This window comes from Candoia aspera, chromosome 2, assembly GCF_035149785.1.
Source record: "Candoia aspera isolate rCanAsp1 chromosome 2, rCanAsp1.hap2, whole genome shotgun sequence".
NCBI lineage: Eukaryota > Metazoa > Chordata > Lepidosauria > Squamata > Boidae > Candoia > Candoia aspera.
Genome location: NC_086154.1, coordinates 174,278,046 through 174,303,638, shown reverse-complemented (window position 1 = coordinate 174,303,638; position 25,593 = coordinate 174,278,046). Strand labels below are relative to the sequence as shown.

Below are 25,593 nucleotides of genomic sequence, written 5' to 3'. Positions count from 1 at the left end.
TGGAGATAGAAATAAACATGGAAGAGCTATGGAATTAATGTGAAGGAACATTAATCTTGTTTGAGACAGATAGCTTCATCTTCCTGAATTCTTCTTGTTCCCCTGTTGCTGTTTCCTCTGCCTCTATATTAATTTTAACCCTTGATGGTTCCTTTTGATACATCCACAGCAACGATGCTCCAGAAGACACCAGCACTCAAAAGCTGTTGAATGCTCTTCTCAACAAACCTGGTTTCGGGACCCGCTGCATGCAAGGATACTCAATTCCGTAAGTGGAATATTAGCAAAACACTTTGTAAAGTGAAGAAGGTGATAACAACAGGCTAGTAAGAATGGAAAACACTTGAAATATATCATGGATCTCTTGGCAATTACTAATGTGGCTGTGTTGTGTCTTCAGCAATTCTGGGAGAAATACAGAATGTAACTACAGAATATGGTTTATGCAACTCTGGCAAGCACTCTTTAATCTCAAATTTCCAGATATACTGAAACTGCAACTGTCAGAAATCCTAACTGGTATGGCTAGTGGTTGACCTGATGGGAAATTTGGGTAGCTGCAGTCCCCAAGTCACCATACTGGGGAAGTCTATTCTAGCCTAATGGTTTGTAACAATATAATTGGAAAGACTTGGGCAAAGCTCAATAAAATTTTAGCAGCCATTTGAGTTGTCAGGTATCCTTTCCAGTTGTCTTAAGGCAGAGCTCAAGATTTCTTGTTTGAAGGTTGTAAGTTTCTATTTGTAAATAAAAAGGATCGATCATTTTCCTAATTCATGTGTGTATAACTGGTGCTAGGAAATGGGGCTCCTTAGTCCTGCCATCTGGATGGCTAGTATAAGATTTCTGAATGAAAGTCTTTTCTATTGTTCATCCATTGTACAGAGAAACTCCTTGTTCTGTGGAAGAAGAAGGCTGGACCACAGCTCCTGTCCCTGAGACTGTAATGGAAATCTTCCAGAAAGGCAACTGGACAATGGAGAACCCCTCCCCATCATGCATGTGTAGCAGTGAGAAGAGCAAGAAAATCCTTCCAGTGTGCCCTGCTGGGGCTGGTGGCCTACCACCTCCCCAGGTATGTGGCTCTCTAGTTGTTGGTAAACACTTGGGATATACTTTCTTCCAACCCTAATGAAGCATGCCTGGCAGCTAAAACATCCTGCCAGGAGATAGGAAAGTAGATGGATAGATTGAATTAAAGGACAAAATATAACTGTAAATTATTCCATTTATTTAGTCAATTTATAAGCTGCCGTGGCCACTTTAGGTGGCACACAACCATATAATGAATACATTTTAAAACCAAAAACAAAAGAAAATTAATAACACTACCAGGTAATAGCCCACATCAGGGAAACTATAGTTCCAAGTGTAGATATCAATCCATCTCAGAAAAGAGGGTCACAAATCACCTTGCCAAGGTCTTCTGGAAGAGCCAGATCTTTAGAGCTTGCCTAAAAGTCAGCAGGGTCAAGGCCATATGGTCAAGGGCAATGATGTTCCAGAGGGCAGAGTCAGCCAGACAAGCCCATTTCTGAAATCTCATAAGATGGCATTGTTTCAACAATAGAGCCTGGAGACTTCTGGGGAAGAAATGGCAAACTGAAGATGGCACCACTAAAAGCAGAGCCGATGACCATGGTGGAATGAAGAGCCGGCGAGTAGACTGGCTCTTCATAATTCCTCTCCGGACAAGGAGAAGACTTGAGATTGCCCACAAGTGTTCCAGACAGTTGTTCCTCATGAGACTGCAAGACAGAGGTTCCCGGCTGGTTTACAGCTCTGGGAGACAAGGGTATAACCATCTTGCTCAAACCACGATCGGCGTCTTTAAAAGGACACTGGGTTTGCATACTTCCTTTTCTAATCACTTTAGGAAATTGCTTGTTAAAGAGACTGACCTGGATAATTTTCCTATATTGGATTTACAGAAGAGGCTTGTTAAAACTGAAGAATTTTGTGAGAAGGGACAAAGAAAAAATGAAAAGAAATCAAGTTTTAGGACATTATTTGAATGGACTAAGGATTAAGACTGTTAGAAGTAAAAGGAAGGAATATAAAATTGGTTTATTTGATCAAGGTTAAATACACACACACACACACACACACACATATACATACACATACATACATACATACATACTGTTATCTCTGGTAACTCGTAATGGACTTTTACTGACATCAGGACTGAAATGATGAGGTTTTATGGATTTGTTTATAGATAAGATGGGATATGGGAAGAATAGGTCATTTTTTTGTATTTTAAGAGAAGGTGATATGTTACTAAAATTGTTTATACTTGTGATGAAGGGGGAAGTCATTTCTTTATTTTCTTTTTCTTTACTATTTCTTACTTTTTATTTCTTTTCTATTTTCTTTCTTCTCTGTACCTTCTATTTCTATTTCTATTTCTTTTATTTTTTTATTAGTTTTTATTATTGCAATTGTAATTTGTAATAAAATTACTATTTTAAAAAAAAACAATAGGGCCTGGAGCCTGTCAATTGTGCCAAATCTTACAGGATGGACAGAGACAATTGGAGAATATTCAGGCCTAGAGCCATGAAGGGCATTATAGATGATGGCCAACACCTTTAATTGCACCCAAAAGCCAAATGGTAACCAGTGTAGCTTGTGAAGTAGAAATGTTGCATGGGCAAAATGAAATGCATCCATAACTACTTGCACTGCTACGTTTATATCATTAGAATATAAAATATTAGAATGGAGAGAAAAAAAGAGAGACTTTGAAATTAAAGCCTAGGGTTAGCTAACCTCTAATATATTTCAGAGGTTCAGATGCATGACCTCTGGATGGGAGATAAAATGCATGGGAGATGAAATGCACAATATTCATAGGGGCTCAGGTTGCTGGTTTCTATAATAGACAGTTGTCAAGCATTCTTTTAAGCCTATTTTATTTCAGAGTAAAATTAAGGGAATTCATTGCGTCTCTAAGTGAATTTCCTAGATGAACTGATACTCCCAACATGGATAGGTAAAGGTAAAGGTTTCCCTTGACGTTAAGTCCAGTCGTGTCCGACTCTAGGGGGCGGTGCTCATCTCCGTTTCTAAGCCTTAGAGCCGCTGTTGTCACAGACACTTCCGGGTCATGTGGCCAGCATGACGACACGGAACGCCGTTACCTTCCCGCCGAAGCGGTACCTATTGATCTACTCACATTTGCATGTTTTCGAACTGCTAGGTGAGCAGGAGCTGGGACTAGCAACGGGAGCTCACCCCGCCGCGCGGTTTCGAACCGCCGACCTTCCGATCGGCAGCTCAGCGGTTTAACCCGCAGCGCCACCGTGTCCCGCCCCAACATGGATAGCTGGAACATTATTCGTTGAAATGAGTATGTCACAGCAACTAGATCCACTACTTCAGATGTAGCTATTAGCTTCTTTTTCCAAAAGATAGCTGATGAAATAGTATTCTGTTCCAGTCTGAAGCTCTATATGTCTCTGGATCATCATATTTCATAAAGCCTAAATAATGATAAATGATGTTGGTGGCAGTTCAGGACCAATAATAACCCTGCTTATTTTTTCCTCCTGCACTGTCTATAGAGAACACAGAAAACCACAGATATCCTGCAGAATCTGACGGGGCGCAACATTTCTGATTATTTGATGAAGACTTATGTGCAGATCATTGGAAAAAGGTGCCTCACTGCTGCAAAGACTGTCTTGCTTATTGTTGCTGCTCTTCTTACTTTATAGCACCTTTCACTGTGACTATCAGTTTACACACTGATACCATTCTGTGGAACACAGTGAAGCTTATTTTTTTAGCAACAATTGTTGTGATTGCTTTTTAAATGAAATATGGTTTGGTTTGGTCTTTGGCAGTTATGTACAAAGGCAGAATTAATGCACGTGGTCCAAGTGGCTGAATTGGCTGCCAGGATGTGTGGTAGTGCAGCTACATATACATGGGAGCAGGCACATGCATATAGACATACTCTAATACACCATTGCCCCACTTCATGTGGCCCAGCTTCATTAAGATTCCCAAGTGCACTACTGCAGGCTTCCTGTATTCAAACAATCTGCTGATTGATATGTGGTGTGCAGAGTATTCCTTTGCCAGCCAAGAAAAGGAACACCAAGAATGTGATCATTCTCCTAGACAACTTGCTAGTTCGATGCTTACTGGGCAGCCAAGAAGTGGGGAGAGGCAGTAGCCATGGTGGGCAGCCCAGATAGTGGTGAGGCCATATGCAGCTTGTAGGTTGACCCTTATGGCTTTAAGATGCTGGGATCAATTCATTTTTTTTTAGAAGTTCAATATTTATTCTAACAATAGCTTCAGGCATTCTGGCCCTCATGGTGTAGGAGGAATTGTGGTATAAGTCCAACACAGGGAATATCAGTCTGTCACATAGCATGTGTCCTATGGTGGCATCTTCTCTCCTGGAAACTGGTGAAGTGATTTCACAAATTTTCCTTTGTGGTATGTTTTGCACTCTTCTTTAGAGTCTTTCAAAACCACCTTGGTACTTTTCAAAGCCTGTTTTATGGTATTGTTTAATGTGCTTCTGCTGAACTGGATTTCAGAAAGTAGCAATCATCAAAACTCAGTTCAGCTGAACTTTTCATGTAGTCCAGGGGGCTATGGATGAGAAACTTAGATCCTATTTATATAATGAAGCTTTGTTTTAGGCCAGTTTAACAATCACTTCTTCTCCAAAGCATTATGGCTATATGCTAAATATGTTGAAAATTCACTAGTTTTACCTTTTCCTGCCTGCCCTTTCAAGTAACAATTCTCACTATTCCTTGTGAGAGGGAACAACAATTAAAGACTTTATTCTAAGGGATACATTATATGTCACCCTGCATCTGTGTGCAAGGAGAGTCTGCCCAGTCCCTTTTCCACTGAAAAAGTTTTTTAATCAAACGTGTTTCTCACTGTGATATCTTATGGGTATTGGAGTTGGTTGACTTAGACCTAACATAGACCTTTTCTTTGCTTTTTACATCCACAGTTTGAAGAATAAGAATTGGGTTAATGAGTTCAGGTAAATACCCCCTTTCCCCCTTTTGTGAGGGTCTCAAGCACTTTACTTACATCTGCAGTTATTTTTATGGCATTTTTCCAGTTTGGCTTTATTTTTAGGTCATTCCTTACCCAGTCATTACTCAACAAATAATGTGATGCACATACACTTGGAGAGATGATGGTGACTCACTCGAATGCATGAAATGACCATGGTCACACACTGCACTTACATATGTTTTATTTTATCCATAACCAATTGAAAGTCATAATGTCCAGGTTCATATGTAACTCTGAGCTGTAAACCATGGACAACAATGGTTGGGTTCATACACTGTGCCAAGCCCAAACCTGTAACATTTTCATTTAGTTTAATTTAATACGTGCACATAATAGGTACTGATTGTATGTATACGGGTAAGAGACATTATTGTTCAGGCAAGGTTGACAGTACGAATTAAAAAACTAAATCAGTTTAGAAAATCACTTATAATCAGCAGTTATAATACTGTAACTAGCTATGCTGTAACTTGCTAGGTTGGACATTCCAAACTGGAGAGAGAGAGAGGCCAATAAATGAATACGCCTAAATGTAATTTCATAGCTCACCATTTGTTCTATATGGATCTCCCTCTGATGAAGGAGAATAGCATGGTAGCTGTGAGAAATATCTATGTGGCTGTTCTTCGTGTGCATGTGTGATGGAGAACTATCGCCAGTCAGGGTTCCCACTCTGCATTACATATAAATGAGCACATATACTGTACCTTTGCTGAAGGTTTCAGTGCATTTTATTTTATTGTTTTGCTTAATACAAGGCTTTAGAAAGCTATAAATCTTAACACCTACCATAAAATACAAAGTTATTTTGTAGGAAACATTTAAAAAAAAGAATCTGTTCTTCAACAGTTGCTTTCATCTGTTCATAGATATGGTGGCTTTTCATTGGGAGCCAGTGGGTCTGTTGTGCTTCCTCGACATGAAGAGGTCAACGATGTCATCGAACAAGTGAAGAAAATCTTGGAAATTACTGAGGTAAACAGCTAAGAGATGTCCCTGCTGGAGCAAAAGGTTTCTCCAGGACAGTAGGCTTGGAATTTCTTCTCCTTTTGGAATCCACATGTCCAGCATATGTTTGGGGATACAGCAGAAAATAATCACATAGCCAAGTAATTGACAGCGCCCTCCTTGACATGGTTACTAAAAAGCATATTACCTTGAAGTCAGTGGAGTTTATTTTTTTAATTGGATTTTCATTTTTTAATTTATTTTTAGGGGAGCGCTGCTGAACGCTTTCTAAACAGACTCCGGAAATTCATGGAAGGCCTGGACACAAATGATAATATCAAGGTAGGAATCCCACTTGACTGTGGGATGCCGCAACCACGCAGTGTAGTGATTGCCTATTCAAAATCACTATCAGACACAGGGCTTTCATGGATATCTGATTTAATAATGAATAGCGTGCAGGATCACAAGCAAAGCTGAGAATAGGAAAAGTCTGGGATGTCTCCCAATAAAACCCCAAGCAACTCCCAGTCCCTCCCCCCAAAGCCAGTACAATTCCATGCCCACAGGTGCCCCTAACGGTTCCTGCCGGTCTGCAGGAAACGTCCTTGACAAGGCGAGATAACACAAACATGCATTCCTCATTCTTCACTCGTCGCATCGCAGCCTGGTCCAAGGAACAGAAGCAGCCCCCTCCCGTACAAGAACTCATGTCAGCCCCATGGCATGGGAACCCGTTACGATGTTTTCCAGGAACATTGGAACAGGAACCATGACATGCAGGATTCGCCTAACAATGGCAGCTGGGACTCCCACAACTGCTGTTGAAAGTCGGTGCAGTTATGTGAAATCGCGCTCCACAACCACATCGCTGAGTGACGGAGTTGCTGGTCCCAATTACTATTGTTAAGTGAGGACCACCTGTATGTTCCTGCAGGAGTTGCTGATGTGGATATGATTGTTGAGTATGAAAAGACAAGCCATACCTGTGATTCATGCTAAGTTATAAAGAGCAACCTTCTTTGACACTCAAATAATTCTGCTGATCCCAACAGGCCTGGCAGATCCATGGTGATTGCTAAGTAACTAAGACAATCCTGAACTTAAGATAAGCCTTCCAACAAAATTTAGAAACAAACAACATTTCACAGTCAACTGCAGTGCCCAGCTTCCCCACCTTGTCAACCTAGAATTGCCAACTCCATCTGAAATCAATCCTGAAGATTTCACCCCCTTCCAGAAATAACCATGCGTGGCATTTTTCATATCAGTATACATTTGAGTATGTGTGTATCTGTATCTGCCAGAAAGGCATACCCAAGAGAAAAAGTAATTAGTATATTATAAATACTAATTTAAATAAATTAACTCTCCTTCTGCATATAACTGTATGTAACTGCAGTCTCACATGCAAACCACTGTCTCACACTGAAATACACAAGTACAGACCTAGGCTGACATACTTTCTCCACTCCCCACTCCCTCAGAAAAAGCAAGAAAGGAGAAGGGGAAAAAAAGCGGAACGGAGATAGCGGCAGTAGTGTGCTGGTAAATGTTTAGGAACCAGCTCTGCTGCTCCATTACCAGTGCCACAGAACAGCTGATTGCCATGGTAGGCATCGTGGCTCAGCTCTGCTCTCAGCTGGCTTGCAAAATTCCACAACATGTAATGATCAATTCTTGTGAGCCAGTACAAGCAAGCTGTAGTACACCACCGGGTAAGGGTAATATGTAGCTAAGCTTGGTTTGGGAAAGAAGAAATGGAGATGAAAACTGGGTGGAAAGAGGAAGGGAAAAATGGTAACTGGCCAGGAAAGGAGATGAGAGAGAAACCCCCTTTCAAGGATTACATTAAAATTCCCTGGAAGCTGGGATGAATTCTACTCTTTCAAGGTCTTGTTGAGGCTAATCTCCAAAATTTCAAAAGCATCCTAAGTAGTGATAGATTATTCCTCCCCACCCCTTCCTTTCCAATTCACTAGAAATTCTGGGACGAAAAAACTTCCTATTAGAGGTAAAATGGTTTGCGCAATAGAGAAATTTTGGAGGGAGGCTATGGCAAAGAAGTAAACTTCAGACTCTGATTCTAATCAGAATTGCTAGGAAGTAAGACAAATTGGGACATGTTTGGTAAGCATGCTTAGAGTAGAAGATTGATGAAAACTGGCCATAGTTATTACTTGTACAGCTTAGTTCTTACATTGCTTTTTAGGGTTACTTGGGAAAAGACATTTCCAGATACAAAGAAAGCCAATGGGAGCCTATGGTTTGATCCTCAAACCTGAGATCTCCTCCAAATGACTAAAGTTCTCCCAGTTAATGCCAGATACTTTCTTTTCAGGTGTGGTTTAACAACAAAGGCTGGCATGCTGTTGGCTCTTTTCTCAATGTAATCAACAATGCCATTCTCCGGGCCAACCTACAAGATGGACAGAATCCAAGCAACTATGGCATTACTGTCTACAATCACCCACTGAACCTCACCAAGCAGCAGCTCTCTGAAGTTGCCTTGTACGTCTTGAAATGACAGAACGAGGGGTGGAGGGGAAGGGAACAGAGAGGGGAAATGGAATGTACCTCTGGTGATCAAAGGAACATCAAGCCTGTAGTCTCTCTTCCTGTAGTTCCAACAATATAAACCAAGATTTAGTTTAACATTGTCCTCTTTCTCATGATATTCTTAACTAAGAGTCTGGCTGAATAAGTCGAAAATCAATTTGTCACCTTTCAATCTTTCTGTTTACTAGGATGACCACTTCGGTGGATGTTTTGGTCTCCATCTGTGTCATCTTCGCCATGTCCTTTGTTCCAGCCAGCTTTGTGGTTTTCTTAATCCAGGAGCGTGTCAGCAAAGCCAAGCATCTCCAGTTTATATGTGGTGTGAAGCCAGTTATCTATTGGCTGGCCAATTTTGTATGGGATATGGTAAGGCTGCATCTGTTTGAATTTTTCTTTCTGTCCCTTTTGATCATAGTCTGAAACAATACGGCTGCGATGCAGAAGTTCAATCCTGTATTATACTCTGGCTTGTCAAAGAATAATATAGAACCTGACCACAAGTAATAGATGATACTGTAGGAGTACATGTTCTCTAAATATCAGAAGCTTCCCTCTACATTGTATTTCCAAGGATACATTGCAATATCCATAAAAACATAGTGGTGCCAAGCACTCAGTTTATTTACAGATGAGACTAAGTAACACAGATGAATTTTAAATACAATTTCAGCCACGTCCCAGCCCTGTGTGTGTAATAACATTCAGACTTCATGTAATAGTTGCAGAGACAGCAAGTAGAATGCTTTGAATCTGAAAACTGAAATATACTGCATTAATAACAAGAAGAAGAAAACTTTGTAGAGATTAGGGTTTAATCTAATCAAAAGAAAGAGGAATCGCAAACATGCAAACTGAGCACTTTGGATCATGAAATATATCTGGCATCCTTTCTCCTTTTCTGTTTATCCATCTAGCCCTGTTATATTAAGAGTCACTTTGTACCACCTTTGTCTCATTGCAGTTAGCTTGAGAAGATCTAATTCTTAAAATGCTTGCTATGACCATCTCCTATATAATGTGATATTCATTTGCATCCTTTAATCTGGAGCTCTTCTGATTCTCCTTTTTTCTCCTTTTCATTGAAACTTACAGTGCAACTACGTTATTCCAGCGACTTTGGTCACCATCATCTTTATCTGCTTCCAGCAGAAATCCTATGTATCCTCAACCAATCTCCCAGTGTTGGCACTTCTACTTTTGCTCTATGGGTGAGGAAAGCTCTTTTGGTTCTGGTGGGGGTAATCATTCGTGTTATGGGGAGAAGAGACCTCAATGCCCCTTCCATTTTCTTTGCCAGGTGGTCCATAACACCTCTCATGTACCCAGCATCTTTTATATTCAAGATTCCTAGCACGGCATACGTGGTGCTAACCAGCGTAAACCTCTTCATTGGCATCAATGCGAGCGTAATCACTTTCGTCCTTGAACTATTCACCAGCGATGTGAGTCCTCACTGAACAAACCAACAGTGGCATTTGGTTTTTATGCAGAATTGATTCCGTTGTGAGTTGGGGTTGGCTGAATGTGCAAAGTAAGGCATATTTGTGTCACCACACTTAGGACTTCTTCCAGTTGTACAGTATTTTCTAAATGCATAATTTAAAGGGGAGAATCTGAATTTATGAAGGCAATGGGAGATATGTACATTTGTACTATTGGAGAAAGAGGTAGAACACAGCACGGTTGAGATGGGCATTAGAAGATGCAGACATTGCTTGGATTCTAATTCATAAACAGGAGAAATCTAGCTAATTAAAGGCCAGCAGAAGTCTTCTCCAACAGAAAAAGGAGGGAGGAAATTGATATCTCCCTCAATAGTTGTCCTCCTCAACATCCTCTTAAGTGTTTAAGGAGCTTCAGGGAAGGACTGAATTATCCTTTCTACTGGCAGGAGCATCCTATAGACCATTGCCTGAAGTCTGTAATTTTGAGTGAGCGTAGGAAGTCTATAAAAGTGGAGCTTACATCTGAACTGAGAGCCTGGAATTGTCAGCTTCACCACTGAAATGGCAGTCACAACAGATGGATCCTGACTCAGCTGTCAGATTTGTCCATCCTATCCCAAGCCAGCCTGTCCTTTCTAATTTTTAAAAATGAAAGAGGAACACCACTTTGTTCCTTTCTATCCAGATGATTTATTTATTTAGAAAGACCCCTTTCTTTTTGGAAATGTATAGTTACAGCAGTGAGGAGCTCATCAGACCCATACAAGCAGATTCTACTTTGAATTTGCAGAACTCTTGTTTTAAATAATCCAAAGCTTAATCTTACAACACAGAGATACAATTGGATGGCACCCACAGAGGAAGGTGCAGATTCATCCTTTTGCCCTAAACCTTTTACATTTTAAACCAGTCAAAGGGACATGATTTAAATCATTTAAGTCTTATTCAAAGCAATGATTGTGTGTTTAGTTCTTTCTGGATGCTTGCTGAGTTGTAGATCCGCTGCCCTTGACATCTTTCCTCTTTGTAAATGTCCAAGCTGCTGATCCTCTTGGCTGTGTTTTTTTAGAAATTGAACAACATCAATGACATCCTGAAGTCAGTATTCCTCATCTTTCCGCACTTCTGTTTGGGGCGTGGCCTGATTGACATGGTGAAAAACCAAGCAATGGCAGATGCCCTCGAAAGGTTTGGTAAGTGGGATGTTGCTCACAGTTTAGGATTTCACCACCTGGACCAGGAGTATATACATTCTGCTACTCTTCCTATTTTGTAAGCCCAAAAACAGAAGGTATCTGGTAGCATCCTTTTAGGCCAACACATCTTACTGTATAAAAAATCAGAGGTTTTCGTGAACTACAGCTCATTTCATTAGATGCATGGGGTGGCTAAACTGATGAGGTTCTTGGGTAGGGGGACAAAGGGGAAAAGAAGACAGGGTGGTTATGTAGATGTAAGTTACATGTGAGACAGAGAACTACTTCATCAATTAACCATTTTAATGTGTTAAAAAGCTGTGGCGTTTGTTGAGACCTTCTGAGATGGCCTGAAATCTTTTGTTAGTGTGAAAAGATGCTACTAAGCTCTCTGATTTTTGGCTACCATAGGCTAACACACTTCTCCTGCAATGTCTCTTTTGTAAGGTGTATCTTAGTTTTGCTAGCCATGAGAAGGGGAATGGAATTAGGCATTCTCCATCCCCACCAATACTAGTTTATCACATCATTTGGTGTATATAAAACATCCATATAATGGTGGAAATATACAGCAGTAGCTTCTTGAGGACCTTCTGGAGGCTGAACAAATTTATCTGCTCTGTTTGATCAGGCGAGAACCGCTTTATCTCCCCTCTCTCCTGGAACCTAGTTGGGCGGAACCTTTTTGCCATGGCTGTAGAAGGGGCTGTGTTCTTTCTCATTACGGTGCTGATCCAGTACAGGTTCTTTATCAAGTCTAGGTAAGAAATCTTCTGTGGCAATCAGTCCCTTGCATGGGAAGGGTGCTTGGATACTTTGAGGCTAGGCTGAGGCATGAGTTCCTAAATCAGGAATGGACAATCTAGTGCCTTCCAGGTATTTGGATGTGTGTGTTCAACTCCCTGTTCATTTCTAGCCCACAGAGCCAAAGGTAAGGAATTCTAAAAAGTTGTAGTCCCAAACCTAAAGAGGAGAGCATCTTATTACAAGTAGTCCTTGGGTTACAACCACTAGTTCAGCAGCCATTCAAAGTTATGACAGCACTGAACAAGGGGGACTTACGACCGGTCCTTGAAGTTGCAGCTGCAGCAGCCTCCCCATGATCATGTGATTGCAATTCAGGCGCTTGGCAACCAGCTCGCACTTATGATGGTTGCAGCATCCCGTGGTCATGCGATCACCATTTGCAACCTTCCCTGCTGGCTTCCCACAAGCAAAGTCAATGGGGAAGCCGGCAGGAGATCACAAGTCAATCCCATCCCTTTTTTGCTTGCCCATGCTCCGCAGCGCCCCCCCCCCATAGCACTTGCCTGCCCCCCCCCTCCCGTGCTCCATAGTGCCTGCCCACCTGCAGCTCTTGCCCACTGGCCTGCTTGCATGGGACTTCTGCCTCTTCCTATGTCACAGTCACATGAGGTCCTCGCTTAATGACCCACACAATCCTGGGATTATGATGGCAACTGGGACTCCTGGGATTGTTGTTGCTAAGTGAGCGGTCACGTGACATCGTGCTTTGCAACCGTGTTGCTTAGCAATGGAAATTTTGGTCCCAATTGCCACTGTAACCTGAGGACTACCTGTAATGCCTGTTCTACTTTACAGAAGAGCAACAAAATGAATGTCCCCTCTAAAAGTGTCAGAAGAGGAGAAATGGGGGATCAGTGTTAAGATCAAAAACGTAACCTTCATTTTTTATACTGCCTAATAACTCAAGTTTATTTTAGAATTTACTGTAGATCTGGTCTCAGTAATACTCCTATTACTTCCTTATTTTTTTTTGCCTCCCCCCTGCCCCATCCACTTTGTCCATATTTTCTGTTCATTCTACTCTTCCTTTGCCTTTGTTTACATACCAAAACCAGCTTTTCAATTTCAAATATCTCAGTTAGCCAATGCAATCTTTGGCACCCCTGATCAGCCAGCTATTTCATATACTTCAGGGAAGCAAACCTAGATTTGCCAACAAGCCTGATTTAATTGGGAAGCATTCTGCTATTTCAGTATCTGTCATACTGTGGTTTTTTCTGTGGTACTGACATTTAGATTTATAGATAAATGATTAAAGCAACTTGGGAGTTCACTCTGAAATACAAGGTGGGCTGTTAATGTCCAGGATGTGCCTTGGGCTTGCCTTTAACCTTTGTAAATTGGGGAGGAGGATCAACTAAATGCTCTACATATGATATGGGGTCCAGTAGCATACAGTATCTGTTATTTGGCACAAATTGAAGTTTCAGTGCTGAACTCAGTTTTAATGTAATATGTTCCTTTTTTCACCCTGTTTTCCAAAGGCCTATCTATGCAAAGCTTCCACCTGTGAATGAAGAGGATGAGGATGTGATTAGAGAAAGGCAGAGGATCATTGGTGGTGGTGGGCAGAGTGACATCTTAGAAATCAAAGAATTAACCAAGGTGAGAAAAGCAACAAATTCTTAAGCTAAGTTGTGTATGTGAGAAAATGACATTTCTCTTTGCACAATCATACATCTTATCAAGGACTTGATTCTGAAACTGGCCCTCACTTATGGTTGTCACCTAATCTTGCTACCAAACAAAATTTCTCCAATGAGGGAGTAACTGTAGTCATTAATTATGCAAATTGATGCTACCCTTTCAGGGTTTCACCAGATATAAAAAGGCAGAACAGAGCTGCTCATATATTGACTTGTGAGTGGTTTCCCTGAAGAGGCTTGTAGCTGATATAAATGGAGATAACTAATAAAAAGGAGGATGAAAATCTGGAAAGCCTTGAGGCAAATGGGTACAATTTGTAAAGCTGAGTTACTGTCATCTACTGCCCAATTTCTGTTACTGTTTCCAGATATACAGAATGAAACAGAAACCTGCTGTGGATAGGATCTGTGTTGGAATTCCCCCTGGAGAGGTAAAGCTTTCAAGTCTTTCTGCTTGTAAATTTGATGTAATATTACTCAAGAATTGAATGGTAAAGAATAACATAATTGCTGAAAAATTCACATACAACCCTGTAGTAATGGAAAGGCTTAAGTACTTGGCTACCTCATGCTAGTGATGTAGAATGACTCCCTGTTGGAATGGTGTACGTTCCAACACTATTTTTTGCTTTGATTTCCTACACATAAATTGGTGCAGGCATTCTCTAATGCTTAAAGCTGTATTTTTTATATTTTTCAAGGCATTCTGTACACAGTTTCTTGTAATCCTCGTAAGAACTGTGCAAGAACATTTAAAATCATCCCCATGTTTTATATATTAGGGACTACTGGCCTAAGGGCCCCTCAGGAGTTCAGGGATTTTATCTGAGAAATTTAGATGTAAAACCCAGTCTCTTGGCTACTACACTATGGAGGGACACTCGCAATGTCTGGATTCTTTTTGAACTTCAGAACAAATTGAATGGCTCCCAGATCCTGGCATTACCATTACACAGTAAGGAACTATGTAAGAGATCTGTAGGGAAAGATGGACATGTTGTGCTGATGTTGTAACTCTTAATGGTTACAGTGCTTTGGTCTCCTGGGTGTGAATGGCGCAGGTAAATCCTCCACTTTCAAGATGTTGACTGGAGACACTGATGTTACAGGAGGAGATGCTTTTCTGAAGGGAAACAGGTATGAAAAAAACTGAACAGGTAGTCCTTGTTTAGCAACCACAATTGGGACTGGCAACTTGGTTGTTAAGTTAGTGACTGTGCTTACAATCTTACTTCAGCTTTCCTTTGCTTTACAAGCCTGTGAAGGTCGTAAATGCAAGGATTGGTCACAAAATTACTTTTTCATCACCGCTGTCACTGCAAATGTTCGCTAAATGAGGACTACCTGTGGCTTTATCAATTCACCCATTCACAATTATAACCTAGGATTGCACATAGCTCTGCTTCTGCCTTAGATATTCATGTCTGAGAATTCTGTCAGCCAGCCTGAGCTAGACTGGCAAGTCTTTAAGAAACTGTCTCATCTCTTCACAGTATTTTGTCTAACATCCAAGAAGTCCATCAGAACATGGGCTACTGCCCTCAGTTTGATGCTATTCAGGAGCTGCTGACCGGGAGAGAGCACCTGGAATTCTTTGCACTCTTAAGGGGAGTTCCTGAGAAAGAAGTCTGCAAGGTAAAATGAAACAGGCAGGAGAAGAACAGCCTAACTTAATTACAACCACAAATTCTCCATGGCTGGTAATTAAATGGAGTGGACAGAATGCAGCATATACTTCCTGTCTCCTAAAAGAGGCATCACATACATGTTTTTATCTTGTTTCACCATATGTGCTTGAGGTGGCTTAGAAAAATAATACAAAATTATAAGCAGAAACAAATAAAGCAAAAAAGATAAGACTTTTAAAAAGACCTGGCTACATCAAATTCATCTCTACCCAACCCCCTAGACCACATTATATCCAAGCCTATGTAAGCTAAATTCCTTCCTAAATGTGGGGTGTTTTACAATCTGTTCTATGGGCCAAAAGTTAAGTATACAAGCACACCTCTGCGAGGAACTTCTCTGATTGTTTTTTAGTTCTCACATTATTTTATATAAAGATAAGTGATCCGTTTTAGATTGCTTCTTGCATCTTCCATTCTCAAGAAAGGGAAATTTAATCTAACTGGCTGGAACCATTTTTAACTTTCTTAAATGCATCCGCAAACCGCCATCAATCCTCAGAAAGTCCAAAGGTTCTTCAATATTGCCTATTTGTGGGCTATACTAAGATGCCTTGGGATGTTTAACAGGCCTATCCAGATTCAAAGGCAGAAAGGTGCTTTGAAGTACCTGGGGATATGCACATTACATTGTCTACAACCTCTTCAACCAGATGCTTCTTTTCCCAGGATCACAGAGCAGCTAGAGAGAGCAGCCATAGGACTGTGGGAAAGATGCAGCTGCTTTAAGGAGTTGCAGGCAGATGCTATGTGAGCAACCTCACATGTTCAAAACAACATTTTTGCTTACTGCACAGCCTTAACAGATAGCAGATTAATAAAATGAACAAGAGTTGAAGTATCCATAGTCCTAAATATGTTACTTTACGGAGATTATATTTCAGTCTTCATGTTGCTTTCCCATCTGGCAGGTTGGTGAATGGGCTGTCCATAAACTAGGCCTTGTAAAATATGCTGAAAAATATGCTGGCACCTACAGTGGTGGGAACAAGCGCAAGCTGTCTACTGCAATGGCCCTAATTGGGGGACCTCCTGTGGTCTTCCTGGTAAGTATTGGCACGATCACAATAGCAACACATAACTCATTAAAAATAGGATGACAGCTTGAAGAGTGTCAACCAAAACTACTTTGCTATCAGAAGGAGAGCATGAATGGCACCCCCAGCCTCTTACATAGGAATCAAATCAGGGAATTATCTTGGCCTTTGATCTTAAAAAAAATCCTCTCCTACATCTTAAAAATAAACATGCAGTAAAAATAAATTCAATTCACTAACAATTTAGTGAATTTAATTTATGGTGCAGAGTGGTAGGCGGCAGTATCGCAACTGAAACTCTCCCCACGACCCGAGTTCGATCCCAGCGGAAGCTGGATTCTTGGGTAGCCGGCTCAGGTCAACTCAGCCTTCCATCCTTCCGAGGTCAGTAAAATGGACACCCAGCTTGCTGGGGAAGGTGACGCCTGGGGAAGGCAATGGCAAACCACCCTGCTTTATAGTCTGCCAAGAAAATGTCATGAAAGTGGCATCCCTCCAAAAGGTCAGACATGACTCGGTGCTTGCACAGGGACCTTTCACCTTTCACTTCACAACAATTTAGTGGAACATCCCAAATCAGTTGCTTAAGGTTGGTACGATATCTCATAATCTATGTTGAGATGGTAGATTAAAAAGTTGCATTTTTCAAGATTCTATTTCTAGAACCAGTGCCCCTCCAGATGTTGCTGAATGATTTTCCCTCACTGTGGGTCCTGTGGGCTGTTACTATTGGCAGTTGTCATTTAGCAATGCTTTAGGGACTGCAAGATCTCCTTCTACAGGTAGACAGATGAAGGAGTCAGCTTCTATAAACCTTTCTCCCTACCACACTATTTGCAGAGAGTAATTTTTTTTAAATGGGAAAAATTCCTAAGTGCCAGTTGCACTCAGATTTAGTAAAAGTCCAGATTTCCACTAATTCCATTTAGTACTTTACTCTGAGAAATGTACAGTATGATTCAATATTAAGCCCTTGTCATCTGTGGTTAATCCTGTGATGGCAAGAGGCATTCTACTGTGGCCGTAATGGTGAAACCAATGCATTTACTCTGTGTAAATTGAAGGATGAACCAACTACAGGAATGGATCCCAAGGCCCGCCGCTTCCTTTGGAACTGTGCCTTGAGCATCATCAAAGAGGGAAGGTCTGTGGTCCTTACATCTCACAGGTATGTGGTACAGCACATAAAACTGTTTTGCACAATTTTCCACTTTTTTCTCCTCCTTTAATGGCTACATATGACAGCAGTGTAACAGAATTCCCTTGATGTGAATTTCACCAGGAGGAAAATATACAAAAGTTTAGTGGCACATGGGCATAGCATCTACCCAAGGAAGGATAAAACAAAGCGCAGGAGAATATGCTAACAATCTTGTCTTTTTTATGTATGATCACTTAGTACTAAAGCAGAAGATGCATTTTCTGAAATATTTTTATCTTTGGTAGCAAGGCTTGCTTAGACCAGCAGGCGGCGGCATATCCACCCCCACCCCCATCTCTTTCTTACGGCCCTTGTTACACATATGCAGTATGCTTCCTATGGATCTAAGCCTTTCTGTGGCCAATGGCACCACTTGGAAAAAAAGCAAAAGGTTCTTAGCCACAAAAACCCTTAGATCCATAGGAAACAGGTGCCTGCTAGGATGGCTAACTATGGGAAAGGGCTGGTTCTCTCACTTTGAGCAAGACATTTTATACCTTAAAGATTCCAACACCTGCATATCCAGATCTTCCAGTTGCTTGAGGAAGTAAAACAGATGTGATTTCCGAAAACCACTGAATATGTATGGTTTTGAAAGGGGAAATAATTGACATAAAGACAGTAATTAGAAGTAATTCCAATGTTTATAAATAGGTTGATGCAATCATCAGTTGGATACAATGGGAGGGAATTTTAAACTGTGCTGTTTAACAATATTGTTTTTGCTGATTTTTCTCTTTTTAAATTGTTATTTTTTTCTTTCAATGTTTTTCCTTTTTCCTCTTTTTTTCTCCCTTTTCTTTCACTTTCATTGATTACAACATCTGTTTGGAACAATGACAAACAATGGCAATATTACATTTAGAGATTTCTAGTTATTTCTTAAGATGACATAATGAACTTAGTTCTATAAATTTAATGAATGAATGAAATAATGAATTTTAAATTTTGTAATTGTAAACTATTTACTGATACTTTATTCATTATCCACTATGTCTCTTTATATCTTCTTTTTTCCGTTTATGTAATTATTCTTTTCCTTTAAATGGTTTAATAACTACATTCTTTAAAAAACTCTCAATATTTCGTATGAATAATGAATCTGGTTTTTGTTGCCCAAATAGCATGGAAGAATGTGAGGCCCTCTGCACTCGAATGGCTATCATGGTGAATGGGCGGTTCAGGTGCCTTGGCAGCGTCCAGCACTTGAAGAACAGGTAAAACTGCTTTGTCCTTCCTGTCAAATACAGTTGGTCTAGTGGCTGAGGCAATGGGCTAGAAACCAGGAGACTCTGAGTTCTAGTCCCACCTGAGGCATGAAAGCCGGCTGGGCGACCTTGGACCAGTCGCGCTCTCTCAGCCCAAGAGCCAATCAGGCATAGTAGGAGAGTTCTAGTCCCGCCTTAGGCCTGAAAACCGACTGGGCGACCTTGGGCCAGTCGCGCGCTCTCTGCCCAACTCACCTCACAGGGTTGTTGCTGTGGGGAAAAGAGGAGGAGGACGGAGTATTCAGTATGTTCCCCACCTTGAGTTATTTATAAAAATAATAAAGGTGGGATAAAAAATCTAAAAAAAAACCCACATGCATTTCTGTTTTGAAATCTGGGTAGCTCAAGGTAATGTCTTTATAAATGACTTCAAAAAAAATTGCACGGAGTCAGTGATCGATTTATTTCATAAGATTATAGAGTCAGAAGGACCTCAAGGATTATATAGACCTCTGCAATGTGCAGAAAAACCAGTTAAAGCATTCATGAGTGGGGCTGTCCAGACTCTTCTTAAAAGCCTTCAGATATGGAGAACTCACACCCTCCGTAAATAGACTGTTCTACTGTTGTACATACAGATCTTACCATCAGAAAGTTTTCCTTATATTTAAACAAAATCTAGGCAGTTGCAACTTACACACATTATTTCTGGTCATAGTTCCTGTAGTCACAGAAAATAGTTCTTTTTAGGCAACTGCCTGTTTTTCCAATTCACTAATTTATTGGTTAAATTTACTTACATTTGCATAATACAAAAGCCTCGAAGGCTGGAAATTCTTTGCGAGAGGTGCTTCTCCTCTTTCCAGATAATTAAAACAGCTTCTTCGTTTTCCAGGTGCATGCAGCTGCTTCATAAACTCCCAGTTATCCCTTCTAGCTATATACCACCCGTGCATTTCACTTTGCTTTTATCCTAGCTGTGAACTAATTCTTTCAAAGCATTTCTACAAATTAGTAATGATTTAGATATTGACATGTTAAATACCTTACAGGTAGTCCTCAACTTATGACCGTTTGTTCAGCAACCGTTCGAAGTTACGATGGCACTGAACAAAGGGATTTACGACAAGTCCCCAAAGTTATGGCTGTTGCAGTGCCCCCATGGTCATGTGATCAAAATTCAGGCGCTTGGCAACCCACTCGTACTTACAACCGCAAGGGTGCTTCAACTCCGCCCCCCACCTATCTCCCCCCATCTATGCCCTTTTGGCCCCCTGCACTCCACGGCCCCTGCTGACCTAGCTGGCATTTGCCATCTTCTTGCTCCCTCTGCAGACCAAGCATGCCCGGCCTGGCCCTTTGCAAGGCAGCTGCTGGCCGCAAGAGGTTTTCTTTCCAAAGCCACACATGGTGGTTTCTTCGGGGGGAAGATGGCCTCATGGGGCCAGCAGCTGACTTGCAAAGGGCCAGGCCAGGCATGCCTCATCAGCAGCAGGAGCAAGAAGGTGGCGAAGGTCAGCTGGGGCAGCAGAGTGCAGGGCGGCAGGGGTCTTGGAGTGCAGAGTGCCAAGGGTGACTGCAGCTGGGACTTAGCTGTGGCTTCCCAGGATGCAGTGGCTTTGTACTACACTGCTAGAGCTTCCTGGCGTGCGGTGGCTTTGCTTTGTGCTGCTGGGGTGGCTGAGGCTTCCAGGGACACCTGCGGCTTTGCACTGCAGCCCAGGGGCTTCTTGCAGCCCCAAAGTCGCAGTGTGCCAGGAAGCCCCTTTGCATTGAGCTGCTGGGCTGGGCTGGGCTGGGACTGGGCTTCGCGCTGCACTGCACTGCAGCTCAAGGGCTTTTTGCAGCCTCAGAGCCACAGCACGCCAAGAAGCTCCTGAGCCGGAGTGTGGCAAGCAGCCCCAGAGCCGTGCAGTTTTGGGGCTGCTTCCCGCCCCACAAGGCAGGGTGCAGGTTGGCCAAAAGGGCAGAGATGGGGGGAGATAGGCGGGTGGGGGCAGTTGAAGAGGAAGCAGTTCCTTACCTTACTGAGGGTCGGGCCTGGGAGGGACCAAGCCCAGAATGGCTTGGATTGGGGTGGGTGCTCAGCTAACAACCGGTGGAATTCGGTTAACAAGGGCAATGGGGAGTGCCGGGATTGCCGTTGCTAAGCAATGTGGTCATATGACATCATGCTTTATGGCCGCATCACTTAGTGATGGAAATTCCAGTCCCAATTGTGGTTGTAAATCGAGGATTACCTGTATCACTTAAGGAATCTAATGAGAAAAAAGAACAAGTTTAATATTTTATTTTTTCCTATCCTCCTAGTGGTAACACTATAACAGAATTGAAAGAATCTCAAAAAGTTAGGCAGGATAACTATCCCATCATTTAACCCTCACTGAACAAGAACATCTGAGATTACATTACTTCAGCACATGCCTAGTAAATCTAATCAGATATTAGCTGATGAGATATACAGATACTTGCATTGCTGTCCATTTTTGTTTATTAATGTGATGACTATAAAAGAAATAATGACTCATTCCTGGCACAGAATTTCCTGTAAAACACTTAGGATATAAAGACCTGTAAGCTTAATGTTTTCTAAATCATTCATAAATCCATGAAAATGAAATAACTTGTCCTGAAAAGTGAAGTTATTTGGAAATCACAGATATATCGTCTTCCCATGCTGTCTGAACGGAGATACATCAGGGCCTTGTTATGTTAACTTATTCTTTTTATTTATTTATTTATTTATTAAATTTCTATCATGTCTCTCAAAAAGGGGACTCTGGGCGGTTTACAATAAAATCAGAATGAAAAACTTTTAATTCATAAAACTAAACTTTTATGTTTAGTTGTAAGCTGCTCAGACTCTTTAGCATTCATGCCAAAATAATTACTTAATTAATTAATACTTGGAAGTAGGATGAAGTTCTAAACATTGAGTAGACCCTCATCAAAGAAAAGCGGTCATCCTAATTTGATCTATCACTCGTCAATGACCATTTTTAGGCTTTTCTCATTAACCACAAGGACTATAAGTGCGGCTCCTTTTGAAATCAGAGATGTGGTTTTCCAGGATCACACATGCATTGTTCCACACCAAATGACCTGTGACAAAGCCAGAACAGGTTACAGCTCTAGTACCCTTTTTAAGCTTAGGATAAGCATGCCGAGTGTCCCTGCTTTCCTTGTTTCAGGTTTGGAGATGGCTACACAATAGTTGTACGAATAGCAGGGGGGAGCCCTGACCTGACCCCTGTTCAAGACTTCTTCAAGCTCGCTTTTCCAGGCAGCGTGCTGAAGGAGAAGCATCGCAACATGCTGCAGTACCAGCTCCCGTCCTCTCAATCTTCTCTGGCTAGGATATTTAGCATCCTCTCCCAGAACAAAAAGAGACTCCACATCGAAGACTACTCCGTTTCCCAGACCACACTTGACCAAGTAAGTTGATAGCATGAGATTTGGCAAAACAAAAAAAACAAAAAAAAGGCCCCTCAAAATAGGCTCTCTCTCAATGATTGTCATCCTGAGCTGTAGTTTATTAACTTTCATATTGCAATTACTGCCCTGGTTGTTACTCTGTTGATGGATACCCACTTCAGTCACAATAGGAGAAAAAGTGGAATAGGCATCTCCCAATGATGATCTCATTGCTGATCCCACACTTTTGTTCTGTCAGGTATTTGTAAACTTCGCCAAGGACCAAAGTGATGACGACCACACAAAAGACTTGTCGTTGCACAAAAACCAGACTGTGGTAGATGTTGCTGTTTTGACTTCCTTTTTGCAAGATGAGAAAGTGAAGGAAAGCTGTGTATGAATAACCTTTCTCAGAAGGCTGCAATGGTCGCACTGAGCAGGACGGGAAACATTCATCCTTTCTGCATTATGGATGGGACCTTCCCAGATGGAAACAGACCGAGACCGAGGAGGTAGAGATGGAAATAATAAACGGGACGTTCCACTGGTAATCATTCAATGCAATGCAACTCAATGCAAACGAAACAATATTCCATTACAGAGGCGGTGCCTCTTGGAGATGTTGCCTTGTTGTACTGTTCTCTAGTGAAAGACTTGAATTTAGTTATTCTTACATTATAACTCTGTGAAACTCTAATATGGTGCCACTTGCTGCTATGTCGTCTTCTGCCATACTCCCACCTGTTTCTACTCAGTATGTTTTATGTTAAGAATTACATAACAACAGTTCAAAGATTCGTGGCCAGTGATTTATTTATTCATGCTAAGGCAGGCACAGCCCTTCCACACAGGGAAAGGAGCTGCTTGGGCACTACATCATTGCTGGCAATGAGTGCATCAACCGAACCAGTGTCCAGCAGTCACCACCCAATGTGTTATTGTGGCCTTATTTAAATATTAGCTATTGGCCTGGTTGACCCACACAAGTTGGAGGGGATTTGTATAACAACCACTGGGGGTCTTAACAGTGGGCCATGAAGCACACCCTGAAAATAGGCATACTTGGAATTCAATGTTTTTTAGTGGCTTGTAGAAGAATTAATTGTTAACCATCAAAGCTTTTTTTTTTTTTTTTTTTTGCAAAAGTACTATCTGTAGGAAAGACTCAGCAATTTCTGAAGAGCTCTGCATCTTCTATTATCACCTATACTAGGGTATCTGTTCCCCTGCCTTACACAAACTATCTAAATGCGCATAGCATCATTTCCATCAATGTTGAAAGTTTTCAGTTTCACCATCACCACTATCCTGTTTTCATACAATATGTCAAATCATTCAATGGTGACCTCCTCCTTTGCATAGCAGAGATGCTGTTTCAGGGTCTAGCTGAAGTTGGAGAAAGCCGCCCAGAAAAACAGCTGTGGGTCTTCTAATGTCCTGGGTTTCCATAGTCCTTTCATTTCTCTTACTCTTCAGCTATTATGTGGCACATATGCTTATCTCCTACTCCAAGTAAGGTGTTAAAAGTTGGATATGAGGATGATGGCCCCTGGCAACTAATACGTAAGTTTTTTTAAAAAAATGACCCATTTTTCATTTACTGTTTATTTGGAAAATTATATGGAAGCTTTTTTCAGTCAGTCCAGATGGTATCTTTAAATAAAAAGCTAGCTGACAGGAGAAACAAAATGGCTGCAAATATCATCTTGTAATATTGGATAACTTTTAGCACAGAAAAACCATCACTTGTGTTCCCCAGTGCTGGCGTATACTACTATTAGAGGCATGTCCCCAAGTCAGGTAAAATTCTGAAGTGATTAGTTGCAGTAAGTCCTTTTGAAGTCAGCAGGACATCAGTCTGAATCCTGCACACTTTTTTTTTGCACCCCACTCTCAATGACCTGCAATCTAGTTTCTCCATCATGGAGAACCAATAACCACATAACCAATTGTTGGTTATTAATACAGAGAGCACTAAAAATTGATTTCATACAAAAGCCAATGCTTTTTGCTTAAGTTTAAATTAAAACAAGCAGCTACTCCTTTCTACAAATATAAGTGCTCTATTTTAGTATAGTTTTAAAATGCATTTGCAAATTTAACTAAGCCAATTCAAACAGTGGTAAGCGTTAACTGTATAATCCCTCTACACAAAAGTAATTCAAAATAATTCATTTAGAGTTAAATGACAGCTGTGTAAATTTGCAATGTAAGGCTGAAATGCTGTGCATGGTTACCTGCAGTTTGGTCTACTGATCATGGTGGGATTTCAACACAGAAATAATTGCATTGTACGTCTCATTGTTTTCAGTGGGTAGCATTTAAAGCCTTATCTGTTTCAGTAGAAATAATGGTTTCTAGAAGTGCTTCTTGCTAAGAATGGAGATCCAGGCTGGGTTTGTTCCACATAAAATATTAGTAAATCACTGTATACAACTTTTCCTTTGTATCAGATATGGGTTAGCCAGAATTATCCTCATTGCTATCTTTGGTGTGATTTAAAACCACTGGTGAAGGAACTGAACTAAAAATATTTACTACATGTGTTGAAATTGCTGTATCCTTCTGCAATGTTTGTTAATACTGTAAAGGCAGTTTCCTATGAATATGTTTCTTACAGACGGTAATGCATATGGTAAGCCTGTATTACTATGCTTTTTCTCCCAATTCTATTCCAACCCCCCCCTCCTTCTAATATGGTTGGTCCTTCATTCCAAGCACTTTATGCTGGCTGTAATGGGATCTATTTTTGCACTGGAGTATCTTATAAACTTTGCAAAATAATAGCGCAATTTCACATATTCACAAGAAGAATCTTTTAAGTTAAAAATCTTTCAATGGACATTTTCATGGAAAAACAAATATATATTTGTATTGCTAATAACTGTTTGTGAAATATTAATAGGCATCTCTTAATTGCCTTGTATCAAGTAAAGAATAAAAGTGTTGCTGGTCTACAAATCATTAAGTATTTACAAGGGTAATGTTAATATAAGAGTTAACTAGTATTTCCATATTGGGTAGGAAATGGTATGGTTCTCTACCTCTCACTTACGAAGTATTGTAGACTTATTGTAGCTGGCTACTGCAGAATTAGAACACACAATGCATGTTTTAACCAAAAATGAATTACACTGATTAACTGAATTCCAGCTTAAGAACAAAGACACTGTTGAAGAAGCAAGTTACATAGTAACCTATCAAGATATTGTATAATACTAAATGATAATCTTCTGAATATGGTTCAGATTACCAGCATTATTAGAACAACACAATCATGTTAGATCACTAATTGCACAAACTTGTTTTTGCCTGTCTCCTCGCTAGGATCTTTCACTTATTTGGAATTAAATTCCATTAAGTTTGATGCCTTTAGCCACAAACAG

The 25,593-nt window shown here is 40.9% G+C and overlaps 1 protein-coding gene across 3 annotated transcripts in view; it reads left to right on the top strand.

Annotated features, from left to right (window-relative positions):
* The window catches only part of ABCA1 (ATP binding cassette subfamily A member 1), a 106,708-nt gene extending 81,537 nt beyond the window's left edge, over positions 1 to 25,171 (top strand). For all 3 annotated transcript variants that reach the window (XM_063294919.1, XM_063294920.1, XM_063294921.1), the window contains 21 exons: positions 170 to 268; positions 886 to 1,075; positions 3,570 to 3,664; positions 4,991 to 5,023; positions 5,931 to 6,036; positions 6,277 to 6,351; positions 8,351 to 8,520; positions 8,757 to 8,934; positions 9,661 to 9,776; positions 9,866 to 10,010; positions 11,083 to 11,206; positions 11,841 to 11,970; positions 13,501 to 13,621; positions 14,031 to 14,093; positions 14,693 to 14,799; positions 15,156 to 15,297; positions 16,259 to 16,393; positions 17,449 to 17,552; positions 18,710 to 18,802; positions 21,985 to 22,228; positions 22,467 to 25,171. In XM_063294919.1, coding sequence (XP_063150989.1) covers positions 170 to 268; positions 886 to 1,075; positions 3,570 to 3,664; positions 4,991 to 5,023; positions 5,931 to 6,036; positions 6,277 to 6,351; positions 8,351 to 8,520; positions 8,757 to 8,934; positions 9,661 to 9,776; positions 9,866 to 10,010; positions 11,083 to 11,206; positions 11,841 to 11,970; positions 13,501 to 13,621; positions 14,031 to 14,093; positions 14,693 to 14,799; positions 15,156 to 15,297; positions 16,259 to 16,393; positions 17,449 to 17,552; positions 18,710 to 18,802; positions 21,985 to 22,228; positions 22,467 to 22,607 — 2,611 coding nt within the window. In that variant the 3' untranslated portion in view covers positions 22,608 to 25,171. The remainder of the gene's footprint in view (positions 1 to 169; positions 269 to 885; positions 1,076 to 3,569; positions 3,665 to 4,990; positions 5,024 to 5,930; positions 6,037 to 6,276; positions 6,352 to 8,350; positions 8,521 to 8,756; positions 8,935 to 9,660; positions 9,777 to 9,865; positions 10,011 to 11,082; positions 11,207 to 11,840; positions 11,971 to 13,500; positions 13,622 to 14,030; positions 14,094 to 14,692; positions 14,800 to 15,155; positions 15,298 to 16,258; positions 16,394 to 17,448; positions 17,553 to 18,709; positions 18,803 to 21,984; positions 22,229 to 22,466) is intronic.
* The last annotated feature ends 422 nt before the right edge of the window (positions 25,172 to 25,593 follow it).